Source organism: Orbicella faveolata, unplaced genomic scaffold, assembly GCF_042242905.1.
Source record: "Orbicella faveolata isolate gen_17 unplaced genomic scaffold, um_ofav_v1 contig_47, whole genome shotgun sequence".
Lineage (NCBI taxonomy): Eukaryota > Metazoa > Cnidaria > Anthozoa > Scleractinia > Merulinidae > Orbicella > Orbicella faveolata.
Window position 1 is genome coordinate 2,712,192 of NW_028301577.1, and position 14,047 is coordinate 2,726,238.

A 14,047-nucleotide genomic window follows, 5' to 3' on the forward strand; every position below is an offset into this window, starting at 1 on the left:
AAAAAGTGGCGCGAAATTTTTAAACCAATCGTGTAGCGTAGTGATGCAAAACCAATTACTATTCTAATGAAAACCGCTCTTACAACAAATCAGAGACCAATAGTAGTTGCTGATTGTTGTTTGATTGACAGCTGCCGGAATTGTGCTCAGTGGTCAAACTGTACCTGCTGCAGGTACCTCGAGTATTGTGGTTAATACTCACAAGGGCAATGCTGCAGGTCTCAGCTCTATGACATCATCATCCTTTGCCACAATCAACAAAAGGATGCAAGGCAAAATACCAACTTCCCTTGTTCAAGTGCCAGCGGTAAGATTAATAAACAGTTAAGTTTAGAATCCTTTCTCCCCCCCTCCCGGGGGGGGGGGGAATAACTCGTATTGGTACAACTAGCGTTGTCACGGCTTCCTGCTGCACACTATTTCCCTCCTCGTCGGGGATATCGCTTTTATCCGCCATTACTATCGCCACAATATCTATTGACTTTTTAAAATTGCTGCGAGTTGTGCAAACCCTGTGTCGTCATCAAATCAAAATGGCCGCGGAAGCATATGTCTCACACGGTCGCGTTTCTTTGTCAAGGTCATGGAAAAGTATGCAGTCAGAACATTATCATCAATACCACAAAGTTATTTTGAGCAACTTTTTCATTTGGTTTCATAGGCACTTTAACAAAGTAAATTTTGATGTTTGATTTCATCAGAATGCATCTTCAGCTGGTGTGGCAACAACAAGAGTTCTGCAGACACAGCCGCGTCAGGTCAGCAGCTCTCTTGCGTCAGGCACGGCAACATCAATAACACTGGGTGCTACCACCAGCTTAACACCGGCATCATCAGCAACTGTGGTCAGTCAGGTAAGGAGATCATGCCAACAGGTGGGTGCCTGAGACATCCAGCTGTTTCCACTGTGGCCAGACAGCCCTTAAAAAGAGTACTGCTAATCTCCAACACCAGAGCCATAAACCCTCATTCCAGGAAGTTGTCACTCTGCTTGACGTGCTATCCGAGCGAGCTACACCCCTTACGGGAAACGGACTGTTAATTTCGTATATAAAATCACTCTATCTCTTTCCATCATCCAAGTTAAATTCTCGGGAGAGGACTCAACAATAGATAGTCATTTTTGCCCCGTTGTCAAACTCCTCAACTAAAGAAAGTAATTTCGTCAGATGGTTGGTCACTGACACGGATGACATGTTGCCGTAGTTCAAGTCTTGCAAACAATTTTATTTAATTCCAGCCTTCATTTGATACCTGAATCAAGTTAAGGAGTTTTATTCTTAGTTGTGTGTTCCTCTGCTTCCACGCTTTTAAAACATTTGTCTTCTATGGTTAATTAAATTGTACCATTTGACTCTAGACCGCCTTCCCTGTTTAGAGATTATTAATTTTACACTGTGATGCCTCACTGCAGCTTGTGAAGGGTTTAAACAAATTTTTCCTTCCGTTCAGCAACCAACTGTTTTGATTTCTTTTCACAGATTGGACTACAAACTTCCTCGTCAGTTGCTACTGCAAGTATGTGTATTGTTATCGCTGCTGGCCAGCATTTCTTATTTCAAAAGTATCTTGCTTCAGTACAAGTGTGTTTTGCTCTTTAAAATAGTTTTCTAGAACTGCTGTAATTTTTTTCTTGTAACTGACGTGTGGTTCGCTTGACTGTTGGTTTACTTCAGGTCATAATCTTCCAGTTGCTACAACGCAGTTTGGTGTTCCGCAAGGAGTGAAACTGACTCCCCAACAGCTTACATTACTGAGGCAACAGCAGCAGCGGCAGGCACAAATGAAAAGGATACATCAAGCAGAACAGATCAAGCAGCAACAACTCAAACGCATCCAGATTCAACAAGTTAATCAAGGGCAAGTCAATCAGGGGGCTGTTGCTTCCAATACAAGCACAATGCCAAAGCCAGGTACAGTGCAGCAGCAGGCCACTGTACAGCAGCAGCAGCAACAACAGAAACAGCAGCAGCAGCAGATTGCAAACCTACAGCAAGCTGCTATACTGAAGAAGGCTCCTCAGACGATCACCCAGCAACAGCTTCAACAGCTCCTGAGTAAGCAGCAACTGGCACAGTTAACACCTTCGCGACAGTTACAGCTGCAGCATCAGCTTCAACAGCGGCAACAACAGCAGATGTTAAAAAATATGGCATTACGTCAACAGCAGCAGGCTGTAGGAGGAGTGACTACCATCCACGGTGCACAGGGAGGCCAGATGGCTACTGCCACTGCTAGTGTGGCAAAACCAATGACGTCGCAGGCTCAACTGCTTGTTGCTCAGCAACAACAGCAGCAGGTGGCGAGCACTGTGCAGGTGAAGAGTCAAGTTACTCAGTCTGTGGTCAAGCTGGGGACAGCACAGGTTCAACATCAACAGCAGCAGCCACAGCAGCCTCAGCAGATGACAACTGTCACCCTTCAGAGGACTGCTGGCCCTACTGTACAGCTACTACAGCAGCAGCAAGTACAACAGCAGCAGCAACAACAACAGCAACAGCAGCAGCAGCAACAACAACAGCATACATACGCTATGAGGCAGCGCAAGCACTGACATAGTGCTCCTCTTTTCTTATGTAAAGTAGTTTTGTAAGAAAATGAAATGATATATGAATTAACACAATTTTCTCGTAGATTTGTGCACACTGTTGAAGAGTATTGTATTTCAGTTTTGTCTTTTGGAAATACTTTAGCCGAAGTCGGATTAGTAGACAAGGAGACTACAAAACAGCTTTTATTCTTTCAAAATATCCTTACAAACTACTGACCTTCAGTTTTGCCTTGGCGGTCACTTCCATGACCTCAATCCTAAACAGCACATTTACACTTTCTTGATATTCGTTGTACCCCGAAATCAGAAAATAATGCGACTGTTTCAAAGGTTAACAGACAAGATTGTGATTACAACCCCTGCAGTTTATCATATTAATACAAACTGATATACTCACCTCGTTTTGATTGCATGTAACCAGGTATGAAAAAAAACTTTTGTAACTAGTTGATGTGAACGACTTGATGCCATCCATTAAGATGGAAACGGTCTATGCGGCTCTACCAAGCGTTATTTAGCCTCTTAAGCATAAGTGTATCCTCCTGCAGGCGTGCAGAAAACATGCCATTGAGAAACGTGACTAATAAGAGAATACTGCATATGGAACGAAATAGCACCGTTTGAAAAAAACAAAAACAAAAATCTACAAACGTTGTTTGGCAAGAGGTGCGACAAAGCCATACAGACTTTTCTACCCGTTGTGTCGCGAGAATGCTGGCGTCCACCAGTTTTCTATGCATTTTCTTTTCAGTATTTGAACAGTGTCTGTTTTTTTGTTTGTTTCTGTTTATTTGCTTTTATTATCCGCTCAATTCTGAGCAACCACCTCGCAACGTAGACAGCACTCTAATGGGTACAAAAAATAAATTTGTCCCAATGCAGATTTGTTTTCTCTCTTTGCACCAAAATGTGTCAGGATTTTTGAAGTATTTCCCTCGTTTGTAAATGAGAAGGTCGATGTTTTTCTTTGAGACTGAAAGATGTTGACGGGTCTTTTGTGGTCTCACTGGTATAAAAGCCTTTCATTAATTTTCCCTTTTTTTAATGAGTAACCCCTAGGGGTTTCTAAGAACTATATTTTCAACGAAGTTGATAGTGATTCTCGTCTTGTTTGCGAAAATCAGCATTTTTTCCTGATAGTGTAGCACAAATGGAAGACGGAAGAAGAGGGGATTGTTACCCATTGCCACAGTGTGAAACAAATTTTCGAGGAACCGTTCAGTATAATTAGAGAAGAGGCATTTTGTTATTCAGCTTTGTAAATAGCATTAACGTAGTCTGGTTTGTCTTCTTAAAATATTGTTTATCTAAAGATAGAGTATTAAAGAAAGTGTTAGTCCTACTCGGTCGTACTCGGTGTTATTTTGCCTGGAACTATTTGTAGTTTGAGCTAAGGTGAACACTAGGACCCATTCTCACTCTTGATTTTCTTCCAGTGGGAGTACTTGTTGTATAAAACTTTCTATAAAGGTTAATACACAAAGGAGGTGGAAAACTCCGCTCGTGATGGCAGCCAGCATTTATTTTTCACTGCACGAATGCAAAGAATTCTGGGAGTTGTCTTAAGTGGCTCGCATTCGTTGAAGGGACATGATACAACCCCATAAAAATCCATACAAAAGATTTGTGAGTCCTCTTTTTCTTACACAAATACAGTTTACCCCTTACTGTTTAGTCCAGAAAGGGAGCACGAGAAAGAACTATTTTCAGAAACTTCAGGGGTAGGCTTGGTTTTTAACCAACCGTACTCCCAGAACGGCTGGAAATCGAGCCTACTTCAGGGGCGGATCCAGAGAATTCAGATAGAGGTGGCGAAGAAATTGTGGTGGAGCGCAGGGCCCCGTCGGAATGACAAATTCGCGCTAACAACGGTTAGTCAATTTCCTTTTCGGCAATACAAGAAAAAAGCCCCCTCTCCCTCCAAATGCTTTGATAGCCATTACTGTCAATCCCACATGTAAATTGCCTAAAACTGGACGAGAGGAACAAAATACACTTGCATTGATGTGGCCTTAAAAGAAATCATAGAGATGGTATAAACTATATGACTTGCACTGGCAATGTAATGGCTAACTTACAAAACGTTTACATTTATCAGTGACAGCTGACAAGGCATACGGTCACAAGGAACTGGCTCCTGCACGGATCAAGACAGATTTGGAAGCTGCGGGGAAGGTAGTTGGTCTCCTAGAGAGTATTTAGTAACCCCTGGGCAAAAGAGTCCGATCCTACAACTCTGTCCACAGGTGTGACAGCGACTACGGAAGTACGCAATGATTTGCTTCAAGCCAGAGAGCGAGGCTAAAAGGTATTGAATGACTTTGTAATCAGTCGATTCTCACCTTTGCCAACAGCAAATTTCCTCGATCCTTTGAGAAAAATGAAGCTGAGGTCATTCAAAGATCTCAAGACTATCGCAGAGATTCGCACCAAGGATCTTGTGCTTCCCCTACAAATGGATCAAGCTTTGTTTGCGCGAATGGCTCAGCCTGGGCAGTTCCGGAAAATCGACATGAAAACAGTGTTAACGTTTCCTTTTGGAACTCTTCCCTGGTCCCTTGCAGATCCCTATGGTCTGCAGATCCCCATGGTCTGCCACAGAAGGCAAACAAGTCAAAGATTTCACAGCAACTCGAAAGGCGTATTGAGGTGACAGAAAGATATCCTGAAAATGCAACTAGCATATTTGATGGGATGGCCATCCTGCAGAAGTTCAAGCCTCCAGTTGGAGCCAGTTTCCCCGTTGTCCCAGAGGATTATTCGATAGAGTAACAAGCAACTGTAGCAAAGGGATAGATGTTGTGTTCGATGTATATTAAGAACAATCTATTAAGAATGTGGAGAGGTCAAAAAGGGCTTCAGGATCTGACGGAATCAAGTACAAGAACATTCTGCCTGGTTATAAGGTTATAAGTCATGGTTATAAGTCATGGAGCAAACTGTTGAGTATTGCCTCAAACAAGGTTGAGATTGTGAAGTTGCTTGTGTCTCAGTGGAAGAAGAAAGAGTTCAGGAGCAAGCTTGGTGACAGAAAATTGTATGTTACTATTCAGGATGAATACTGGAAGTTAGACTCCATCACGTCTGAGCCGGTTCCTGAATTCAAGTGCAGTCACGAAGAAGCTGATGATACAGATATCCAAATCCTACTTCTCAGCCATAATCAAGCCCTTGGAAAGTGTTACATAAAGAAAGGCAGAAGCACGAAGACTACAATAATTGAACTGTCCATTGTGGCAGAGAGTCTTTTCAAGCAGCTAAGTCCGGTAAGTTGTGGGAGGCGCGGTGGCCTCATGGTTAGTGCGCTCGTTTCCGGATCGAGCGGTCCGGGTTCGAGTCCTGGCCGGGGACATTGTGTTGTGTTCTTGGGCAAGACACTTTACTCTCACAGTGCCTCTCTCCACCCAGGTGTATAAATGGGTACCGACGAACTTAATGCTGGGGGTAACCCTGCGATGGAATAGCATCCAATCCAGGGGGGAGTAGAAATACTCCTAGTCGCTTGATGTTACAGAAACCGGGATAAGCTTCGGCTTGATGGGCCACTTGGCTCGTATGCAGACTTTTAAATCCGAGCATAAGTGAACAAAACTTCTCGAAAGCACTCATCGGAGTATATGCATTGACAGGATGTGTCACGGTATCCTCATTTTCTGGAAAGGGAAAGTGGAAGACAATTCAACTACTTCTCAAGATTGAATTTTATGTGGAAGCAATGGTGGAAATAGGAGAGACGTGGAGTGTATCCGATGCAACATTTAATGCTGCTGAAGCACTAGTATGTCAACTGTATGGAAAGAAAGGCCAGAATATGGATCTGTTACGCTATGAGCTGTACTGTGCAAAGGGAGGAAAAGTAGATACAGAAGCAATGCCACCATGTAGGACGTCGCTGCGTCTTCACATGAAGCGTGCCAATTATCAAGCAGCTATCTGCAGAAGAGCTGTGATTTCGCATCCAGAGTTCCCTCTCCTCACGGGCACGGCTGGAAAGTATGCAGTACATCGAAGCTAGTGGAATTTGTCTGGCTTGGAACTAAGCCTGCTCCAGAAGGTCCTTGAACTATTGTCTTGCACGTGCAAAAGAGTTTGCTCTGTGGAAACATGCTGTTGTTTGAAAGCTGGACTCAAATGCACTGACATGTGTATTTTGCAATGTGAGAACATGGTGTCAGAAAACGTTCTTGAGAATGAAAATCCAGATGGAAGTGATGACGAAGATGCTGACGATTGACCACATTAATCACAAGTAAGTCGGCCAGTAAATGTTTTCCAAACGTGTATAATGTTTTGTTTGTTTGTGTTCGCCTCTAAATACTACGGTGACTTCAGTTCCCCCTTTCTTTCCAATTCTAATCCTGTCCGTCTGAAACATAAGGATGCTAATTTGCATAGTCTAGAACCAAGACGACTCATAAAGTAATCAAACAAACGAAAGAACTTTTAAGTATTGAGTTTTAAAACGTCAATTGTAAGTTAAAATAAATAGACAATGGAGTAAAAAAGTTTTATTGAAAGGTCATGCCGCCTGTAGACAGGAAAAGTAAAGAAAACTATAAATTTTGCATACACTCTGAGAAAATGACGTCATGACGTCATAATACTGTTATTGTTCCAATAACGACAAGAACACGAAATGTACATATGGGTTCCCTTAAATACATCTTTCATTGATGTTTTAACCTGCTTTGGGTATAATTTTACGAACCTATATACTATACAAGCAAATCTCCTTAAAAACAAAATGGCGGTTATTGGTTGAGTTGAGGAAGCACATTTCAAACACGATTTTTAGGATGAAAGTCTGCCGTTCCAGAATTGCCATCATACCTTTTTATAATCCTGAATAGTCAAAGATTAACGTAAAATCAGTTTCGTTTGTTCCCCCGAGATGTGTATTAAAATCGTCTCAGCTGATGGACTACCTTAAACAGACACGTGTATCTCCCCACAATGGGACTACCAACTAGACGGAAAAAGGCTAAGTGTGTTTATTACGCTGGCAGTATCAATGATAACAGTACAAATGAAAAGAAACTCTTCAAGGCTGCTTAGTTCTGCCTAGATCTCACTGAAGATGCCTTGTATCCTCACACTAAACCTGTTAGCCTGACTAATGACTTTATTCAAGATACCATGCTTGCTTTGGTAGGTAGACTCTATGAAAAAGACTCGGAAATATCGTCCAAGCTCTTGGAAAACTAGTCTAAGTAGATCAAAATCAAAGTTTGGGCAGCCCGGTCTCTGCTTTTTTCCAATGTCTGAGTAAGCTACATTTCGGCCACAATGCACATAACCAAGCTTTCGATTATTTTTGGCCTGTCGATTTCACTGAAGGACAAGGTCTTCTCGAGTTGGCGTCAATTAAGTCACTGGGGCTCGGAAATATCGTCCAAGCTCTTGGAAATCAAGCCTACAATTAGGTAGGTGAAAATCAAAGTTTGCGCACTGCTCGGTCTCTGCTTTTTTCCAGTGTCTGAGTAAGCTATATTTCGGCCACAGTGCACATAACCGAGCAGTCGATTATTTTTGGTTTGTCGATTTCACTGAAGGACAAGGTCTTTTCGAGTTAGTTCCAAGCCCCTGGGACTCGGAAATATCGTCCAAGCTCTTGGAAATCAAGCCTAAGTGGGTGGAAATCAACGTTTGCGCAGCTTGCTCTCTGCTTCTTTCCAGTGTCTGAGTAAGCTTAACAGGGGCTATATTTCGGCCAGCATGCACTTAACCAAGCTTTCGATTACTTTTGGCTTGTCGATTTCACTGAAGGACAAGGTGTTCTCGAGTTAGTTTCAAGTCCCTGGGACTCGGAAATATCGTCCAAGCTCCTGGAAATAAAGGCTACGTAGGTGAAAATCAAAGTTTGCGGAGCCCAGTTTAACGGAGGCTATATTTCGGCCAGCAGGCACATAACCAAGCTTTCGAATATTTTTGGTTTGTCGATTTCACTGAAGGACAAGGTCTTTTCGAGTTAGTGTCAAGTCCCTAAGAGTCGGAAATATCGTCCACGCTCTTGGAAATCAGGGTTACGTAGGTCAAAATCAAAGTTTGCGCAGCCCGGTCTCTGCTTTTTTCCGGTGTCTGAGTGAGCTATAATTCGGCCATAATGCACATAACCAAGCTTTCGCTTATTTTTGGCCTGTCGATTTCACTGAAGTACAAGGTCTTCTCGGGTTCGTTTCAAGTCCCTGGCACTCGAAAATATCCTCTAAGCTCTTGGAAATCATGACTAGAAAAGACAAAATCAAAGTATACGCAGCCCGGTCTCTGCTTTTTTCCAGTGTCTCAGTAAGCTATATTTCGGCTGCAATGCACATAACCAAGCTTTCCATTATTTTTGGCTAGTCGATTTCACTGAAGGACAAGGTCTTTTCGAGTTACATGTGTGCTTAGGCTTGATTTCCAAGAACTTGGACGACATTTCCCAGTCCCAGGGACTCTAAACTAAGTCGTGATGACCTTGGTTTTAAGTGAAATCGACAGGGGAAAAATAATTGCACGCTCGGTCTCGAGCATGCTGGCCGAAATATAGCCCCAATTAATTTTAACACTGAAAAAGTAGTCGAGACCGGCTTACGCGCACCTTGATTTTGACCAACTTTGGCTTGATTTCCATGAACTTGGACGATATTTCCCAGTCCCAGGGAATCTAAACTAACCCGTGATGGCCTTGGTTTGCAGTGAAATGGACAGGGGAAAAGTAGTTGCACGCTCGGTTACGAGCTTGCTGGCCGAAATATAGCCCCACATAATTTTAACACTGAAAAAGTAACCGAGACCGCCTTACGCGTACCTTGATTTTGACCAAGTTTGGCTTGATTTCCAAGAACTTGGGCCATATTTCCCAGTCCCATGGACTCTAAACTAACTCGTGATGGCCTTGGTTAGCAGTGAAATGGATAGGGGAAAAATAATTGCACGCTCGGTCTCGAGCATGCTGGCCGAAATATATCCCCACTTAATTTTAACACTGAAAAAGTAGCCGAGACCGCCTTACGCGCACCTTGATTTTGACCAACTTTGGCTTGATTTCCATGAACTCTAACGATATTTCCCAGTCCCAGGGACTCTAAACTAACTCGTGATGGCCTTGGTTTGCAGTGAAATGGACAGGGGAAAAATAATTGCTAGCTCGGTTTCGAGCTTGCTGGCCGAAATATAGCCCCACTTAATTTTAACACTGTTGTAGGCCATGACATGTCGCAGGAACAAATTTTCCCTGAAATTTGTGTTGCACGAAACAAAAAGTATACATTGGAAAAGGAGAAGACTTGTCCCAGCAACATATTCCTGAGACTTAACCCCTCAACATTTGTCTGTTTGCACACATTATTTTGTCCATGCCACATGACCCCGCTGAACGTCATGGTTACATGTCCCTAATCTATTATTTGGTATTTGCTCTTATTACTATTTGGCTTCTTTGCCATCTTGAGAGCAAAGGAGCCAGGAGGAATATAGAGACATGATAACCAACACTAAGTCCTTTATTAGTTTACCTATCGCTTGCAGTCGAATTTCTCCTTAAGGATACCTCTCTCTCTCGGACACCTCTCTATTACGAACAGTTCCCCATGTCCCGAATTAAATATTTAATACTTAAATAATTCGCTCAGCTTGATTTACATTTTAAGATCTGTATGGTTTGTCATCATCCCTTTTTGGTACGCTTTGATGGCCGGCGAGTTTGGTCGAGCCATGTAATAGTTCACATTTATGCGGGACGTAGACAAACCAAAATACCCATGGCAAGACTAAATCAAGCCTGGTATGTAGCCAAATTGTACCAAAGAAGGAACGATGAGGTATTTAACATACTCAAATTCCAGACATCTTTGAACCTTCAGCTCCATTTAGAAACAAAAAGTTTTAGTAAACATCGTTCAGTTCTGTTTATTTTAGCTGGAAAGTAATTTGACACCTTTAAAGCCCTGAAAACAAACTCTCCACAAATCCTTAATATTCTGAAGGTGTCTTCTTACTTAACGCAATGATCATGTTACTTTTATTTCAAAGAACTGTCTCTTACGTGTTTCTCCTCATGTTGCTTGCAATATGATGAGCGCCTAAAGCATTTTTTACAGTGCTTGCATTTATACGGCTTCTCTCCTGTGTGAATTCGTTCATGTTCCTTGCAATGTGATGACTGCCTAAAGCACCTTTTACAATGTTTGCATGTATACGGCCTCTCTCCTGTGTGAGTTCGTTCATGTTCTTTCCAATTTGATAAGAAAGTAAAGCACTTTTTACAATGCTGGCATGCATACAGTTTTTCTCCTGTGTGAGTTCGTTCATGTTGCTTGCAAGCTGATGAGAAGCTAAAGCACTTTTTACAATTCTTGCATCTGTAAGGCTTCACTCCTGTGTGAGTTCGTTCATGTTCCTTGCAATGTGATAACTGGCTAAAGCACTTATCACAATGCTTACATGTGTACGGTTTAACTCCTGTGTGAGTTCGTTCGTGTTTCCTGCAAGCTGATGAGGTGTTAAAGCACTTTTTACAGTGCTTGCATGTATATGGCTTCTCTCCTGTGTGAGTTCTTTCATGTTGTGTGCAAGCTGATGACTTGCTAAAACACTTATCACAATGCTTGCATGTATATGGCTTCTCTCCTGTGTGAATTCGTTCATGTTGGTTGCAAGATGATAACTTGCTAAAACACTTATCACAATGCTTGCATGTGTACGACTTCATTCCTGTATGAGTTCATTTATGCTCTTTGTAAGCTGATAAGTGGTTAAAGAGCCGGCCACAATGTTTGCATTTGCCTGAAAACAATTATCAAAACATAAATATATATACGTCTTAATGTGAGAGGTTTGAGATGCTGAGATGCTGCAATACTGCTGCATTCTAACACAATTAAAACCCAGTCAGATATAAGATATCAAGTGGTATTATATTTGTTAATTGTTAATCATTGTACTCTCAACCATATTTCTACAACCTTTCCATTGTGCACTGCATTGATTATGTTAGCCACTACATTGTCTATGGCATGGTATAAAATACTTATGGAACACTTTCTTGGGGTAAACCTGTTGTTTGCCAGCTCCTCCGGCCGAAATCGCGTTAGATCGGCCTGAGAAGCTGGCAAACAACAAAGAATACAACACAGCAACAGGGTAAGTAGATTTATTCATAAAATATAAGAATAATTGACTTTTCAAGCAAAGCCGTTACATTCTTATACAAACCTTTATAAATTCAAACCGTTGTAACACAACACCTCCATATGCTGCAAGGCAAGAGTCACGTTTCGCGTAGTCAAATTCGGTCGTTATGTAATAGTATATACCATATGTCACGTTAGGCTGAACGGTCGCATAAAAGTGAAAAAAAAGGATAACATCGAGAGCTTGGATCGCCTGTGTTGTGAATTGTCAATTGACGAGGTCAGCCCCGTCAACTTGCGATTATTCAAGGCGTTTTATATCCGAACGTTGTAAGCCCAAACTTAATTCCCAGGAAGAATGTATTGAACTCAGAGACCTTTTATAATTTCTAATCAAACTACTTAGATCTCTTGTTCTCAGGACAAATCATCAGCGATTTTTGAGCGATTTTACAACACCGGGCCACCATTCAAATTCAGTGAGCGGTATTCTACAATCTAGCAAAAGGTTCAAAACATTTCATCAATGTAACCTTATTCAATAACCCTCGCCAAAGACTATCGTTCTTCGCTGATAGTTCACAACAGTGAATCACGATAGAGAAAGCAATGGCAGAATACAGGAACCCTGTATACTGAAAGAGCCTCGTCATTCTGTATCATATAAAAAACACAGACACTATTTTTTTCTTCATTTCCTGAAATGAAAAGAGGTGACCCTGTATCATTTAGATTAGCTTGACATGAGAAAAGCGTTCTTCTAGCCTCTCTATATCTTACCTTTACAAGCCGCCATTACAGAGATTACATTAGAACCCAGTCTCCCAATTTTTCTAGTTGGATAGGTTGTTGGATGGGGACAGGGGCCTTGTATGTGTGCAAGTAGCAGGGGTGGGGAACGTAGTCTCCTCCGCGGCCTTTTTTTTGCGGGGGGGGGGAGGGGGCGTTGCGTGGCATCCCCCCCCCCAAAAAAAAAATAGCTGCGGAAGAGTTTATGGGTAACTATGTGGAGAACACTCTGCAACACCTGACACTTTTTGTTTGTTTTGAACGAGAACAATCTCCAGCTAGGAGCCGCTAGCGGAAAAAGGTCGGAAAAAGAAAATGTGAATGGGCATTTATGTTCTCTCGTAATCTTGGTATCGATTTTGGGCCATTGGCCTTAATCGCTCGGACATTTCAGTGTTCTATGGGGTATGGGGGGGAGGGATGTTACCCATCGCAAACATTTCAGTTATTGGCAAAGAGGCCTCTTATTAATCCTTTAAAACTTGTCTTATTCAAACACTGCTCATTTAAAGATGCAGAGCGTCAATGTTAGTCAGTGTTGTTTTGTCTGGAAAAATTTGCAATTTTCAACTGAACTGGACACTAGAGCCCCTTCTACCTCTTGATTTTCTTCCAATGGGGTTTGTTATTTTAGAGATCTTTTTAAAACGCTACTGCAATTGCAACAACAAATTTTAGTTGCAGTCATGACCAATAATAGCCTAACAGATAAAACCCCCTTCTGGTGCGAAAAGGATTTGAGATACGAGTAGAGGACAGTAGGACCAGCAGGGTGAGAAAACACTGATAGAGAAAGAATTTCTGTCATATTCGATCTGCCTGTTCTTTTGTTACCCTTTCCAGTATTCCACCTGCTATCATTGACGCTGTCAAAATTTTAGAATCTGAGGTCAAAATTAAGGAGAGCTGTTTGTTTTATAGTTTGAATCAAGCTACGATGGCCGAAGACCAAGAGGTTATTGGAACAATGCGTGCTATTCGAAAAGGAGTTCTCTTGTGTGGGTTATTGCTTGCCTCCAGCAAATTGGCAAGGTTTGAAATGTATGCATAACGAGTCTGGATTTATAAGAAAATCTATCGAAAGAAAGGTTATGATTAGACGCTTTTGCTCAGAGTTAAAGCCACAGTCACAGTGTTTGCAGTCTCAGTTTCCCAAAACTTTCAGTCCTGGGCAGTAAGACTATATTCGTATTCTCGGTATAGGACTGGAACTAGCTTGCAACTGAGGCTGATGCGTGGAATCTTTTCAAATGTAAATGACGTAAATATTTTTTTAATGTTATTCCCCCGCATGTCCTCCATTGCATTGCTAGTTTCAGACCAATGCCGAGAATACGAATATGGCTGGCTTCTTTGTTTTCCTTTGCGCATCCTCCGTATCCGGGCAGCGCTACATATATGTATCTCGCCCCATGCCCTCACAATGGCTCAACTGTTCCCACCACCCTCCTAATTTCAGCTGCAGTGTTCACCCTCCAGCCCAACCCTAGGCGGAAGGATTGTAGGAATTTGTTTGAAGCGCTTAATGTCGGAGGTTATATTTCACAGTTCCAACACAATCCGAGTTAAATAGTCTGTTTCAGAATTTCTTACG

The 14,047-nt window shown here is 42.1% G+C and overlaps 2 protein-coding genes across 2 annotated transcripts in view; one reads left to right on the forward strand and one right to left on the reverse strand.

Moving 5' to 3' along the window:
• Positions 1-3,893, forward strand: part of LOC110059992 (chromatin remodeling protein domino-like) — a 30,837-nt gene extending 26,944 nt beyond the window's left edge. The window contains exons 40-43 of the mRNA XM_089279145.1: positions 132-307; positions 702-854; positions 1,482-1,518; positions 1,677-3,893. Coding sequence (XP_089135271.1) covers positions 132-307; positions 702-854; positions 1,482-1,518; positions 1,677-2,554 — 1,244 coding nt within the window. The 3' untranslated portion in view covers positions 2,555-3,893. The remainder of the gene's footprint in view (positions 1-131; positions 308-701; positions 855-1,481; positions 1,519-1,676) is intronic.
• A 6,124-nt stretch (positions 3,894-10,017) lies between these two features.
• LOC110059911 (uncharacterized) lies at positions 10,018-14,039 on the reverse strand. The gene is made up of 2 exons (XM_020766626.2): positions 12,445-14,039; positions 10,018-11,317 (listed from the first exon to the last, which is right to left on the reverse strand). Exon 2 carries the CDS (start codon positions 11,241-11,243, stop codon positions 10,554-10,556), a length of 690 nt encoding a protein of 229 aa, XP_020622285.1. The 5' UTR covers positions 11,244-11,317; positions 12,445-14,039; the 3' UTR covers positions 10,018-10,553.
• Between the last annotated feature and the right edge of the window lie 8 nt (positions 14,040-14,047).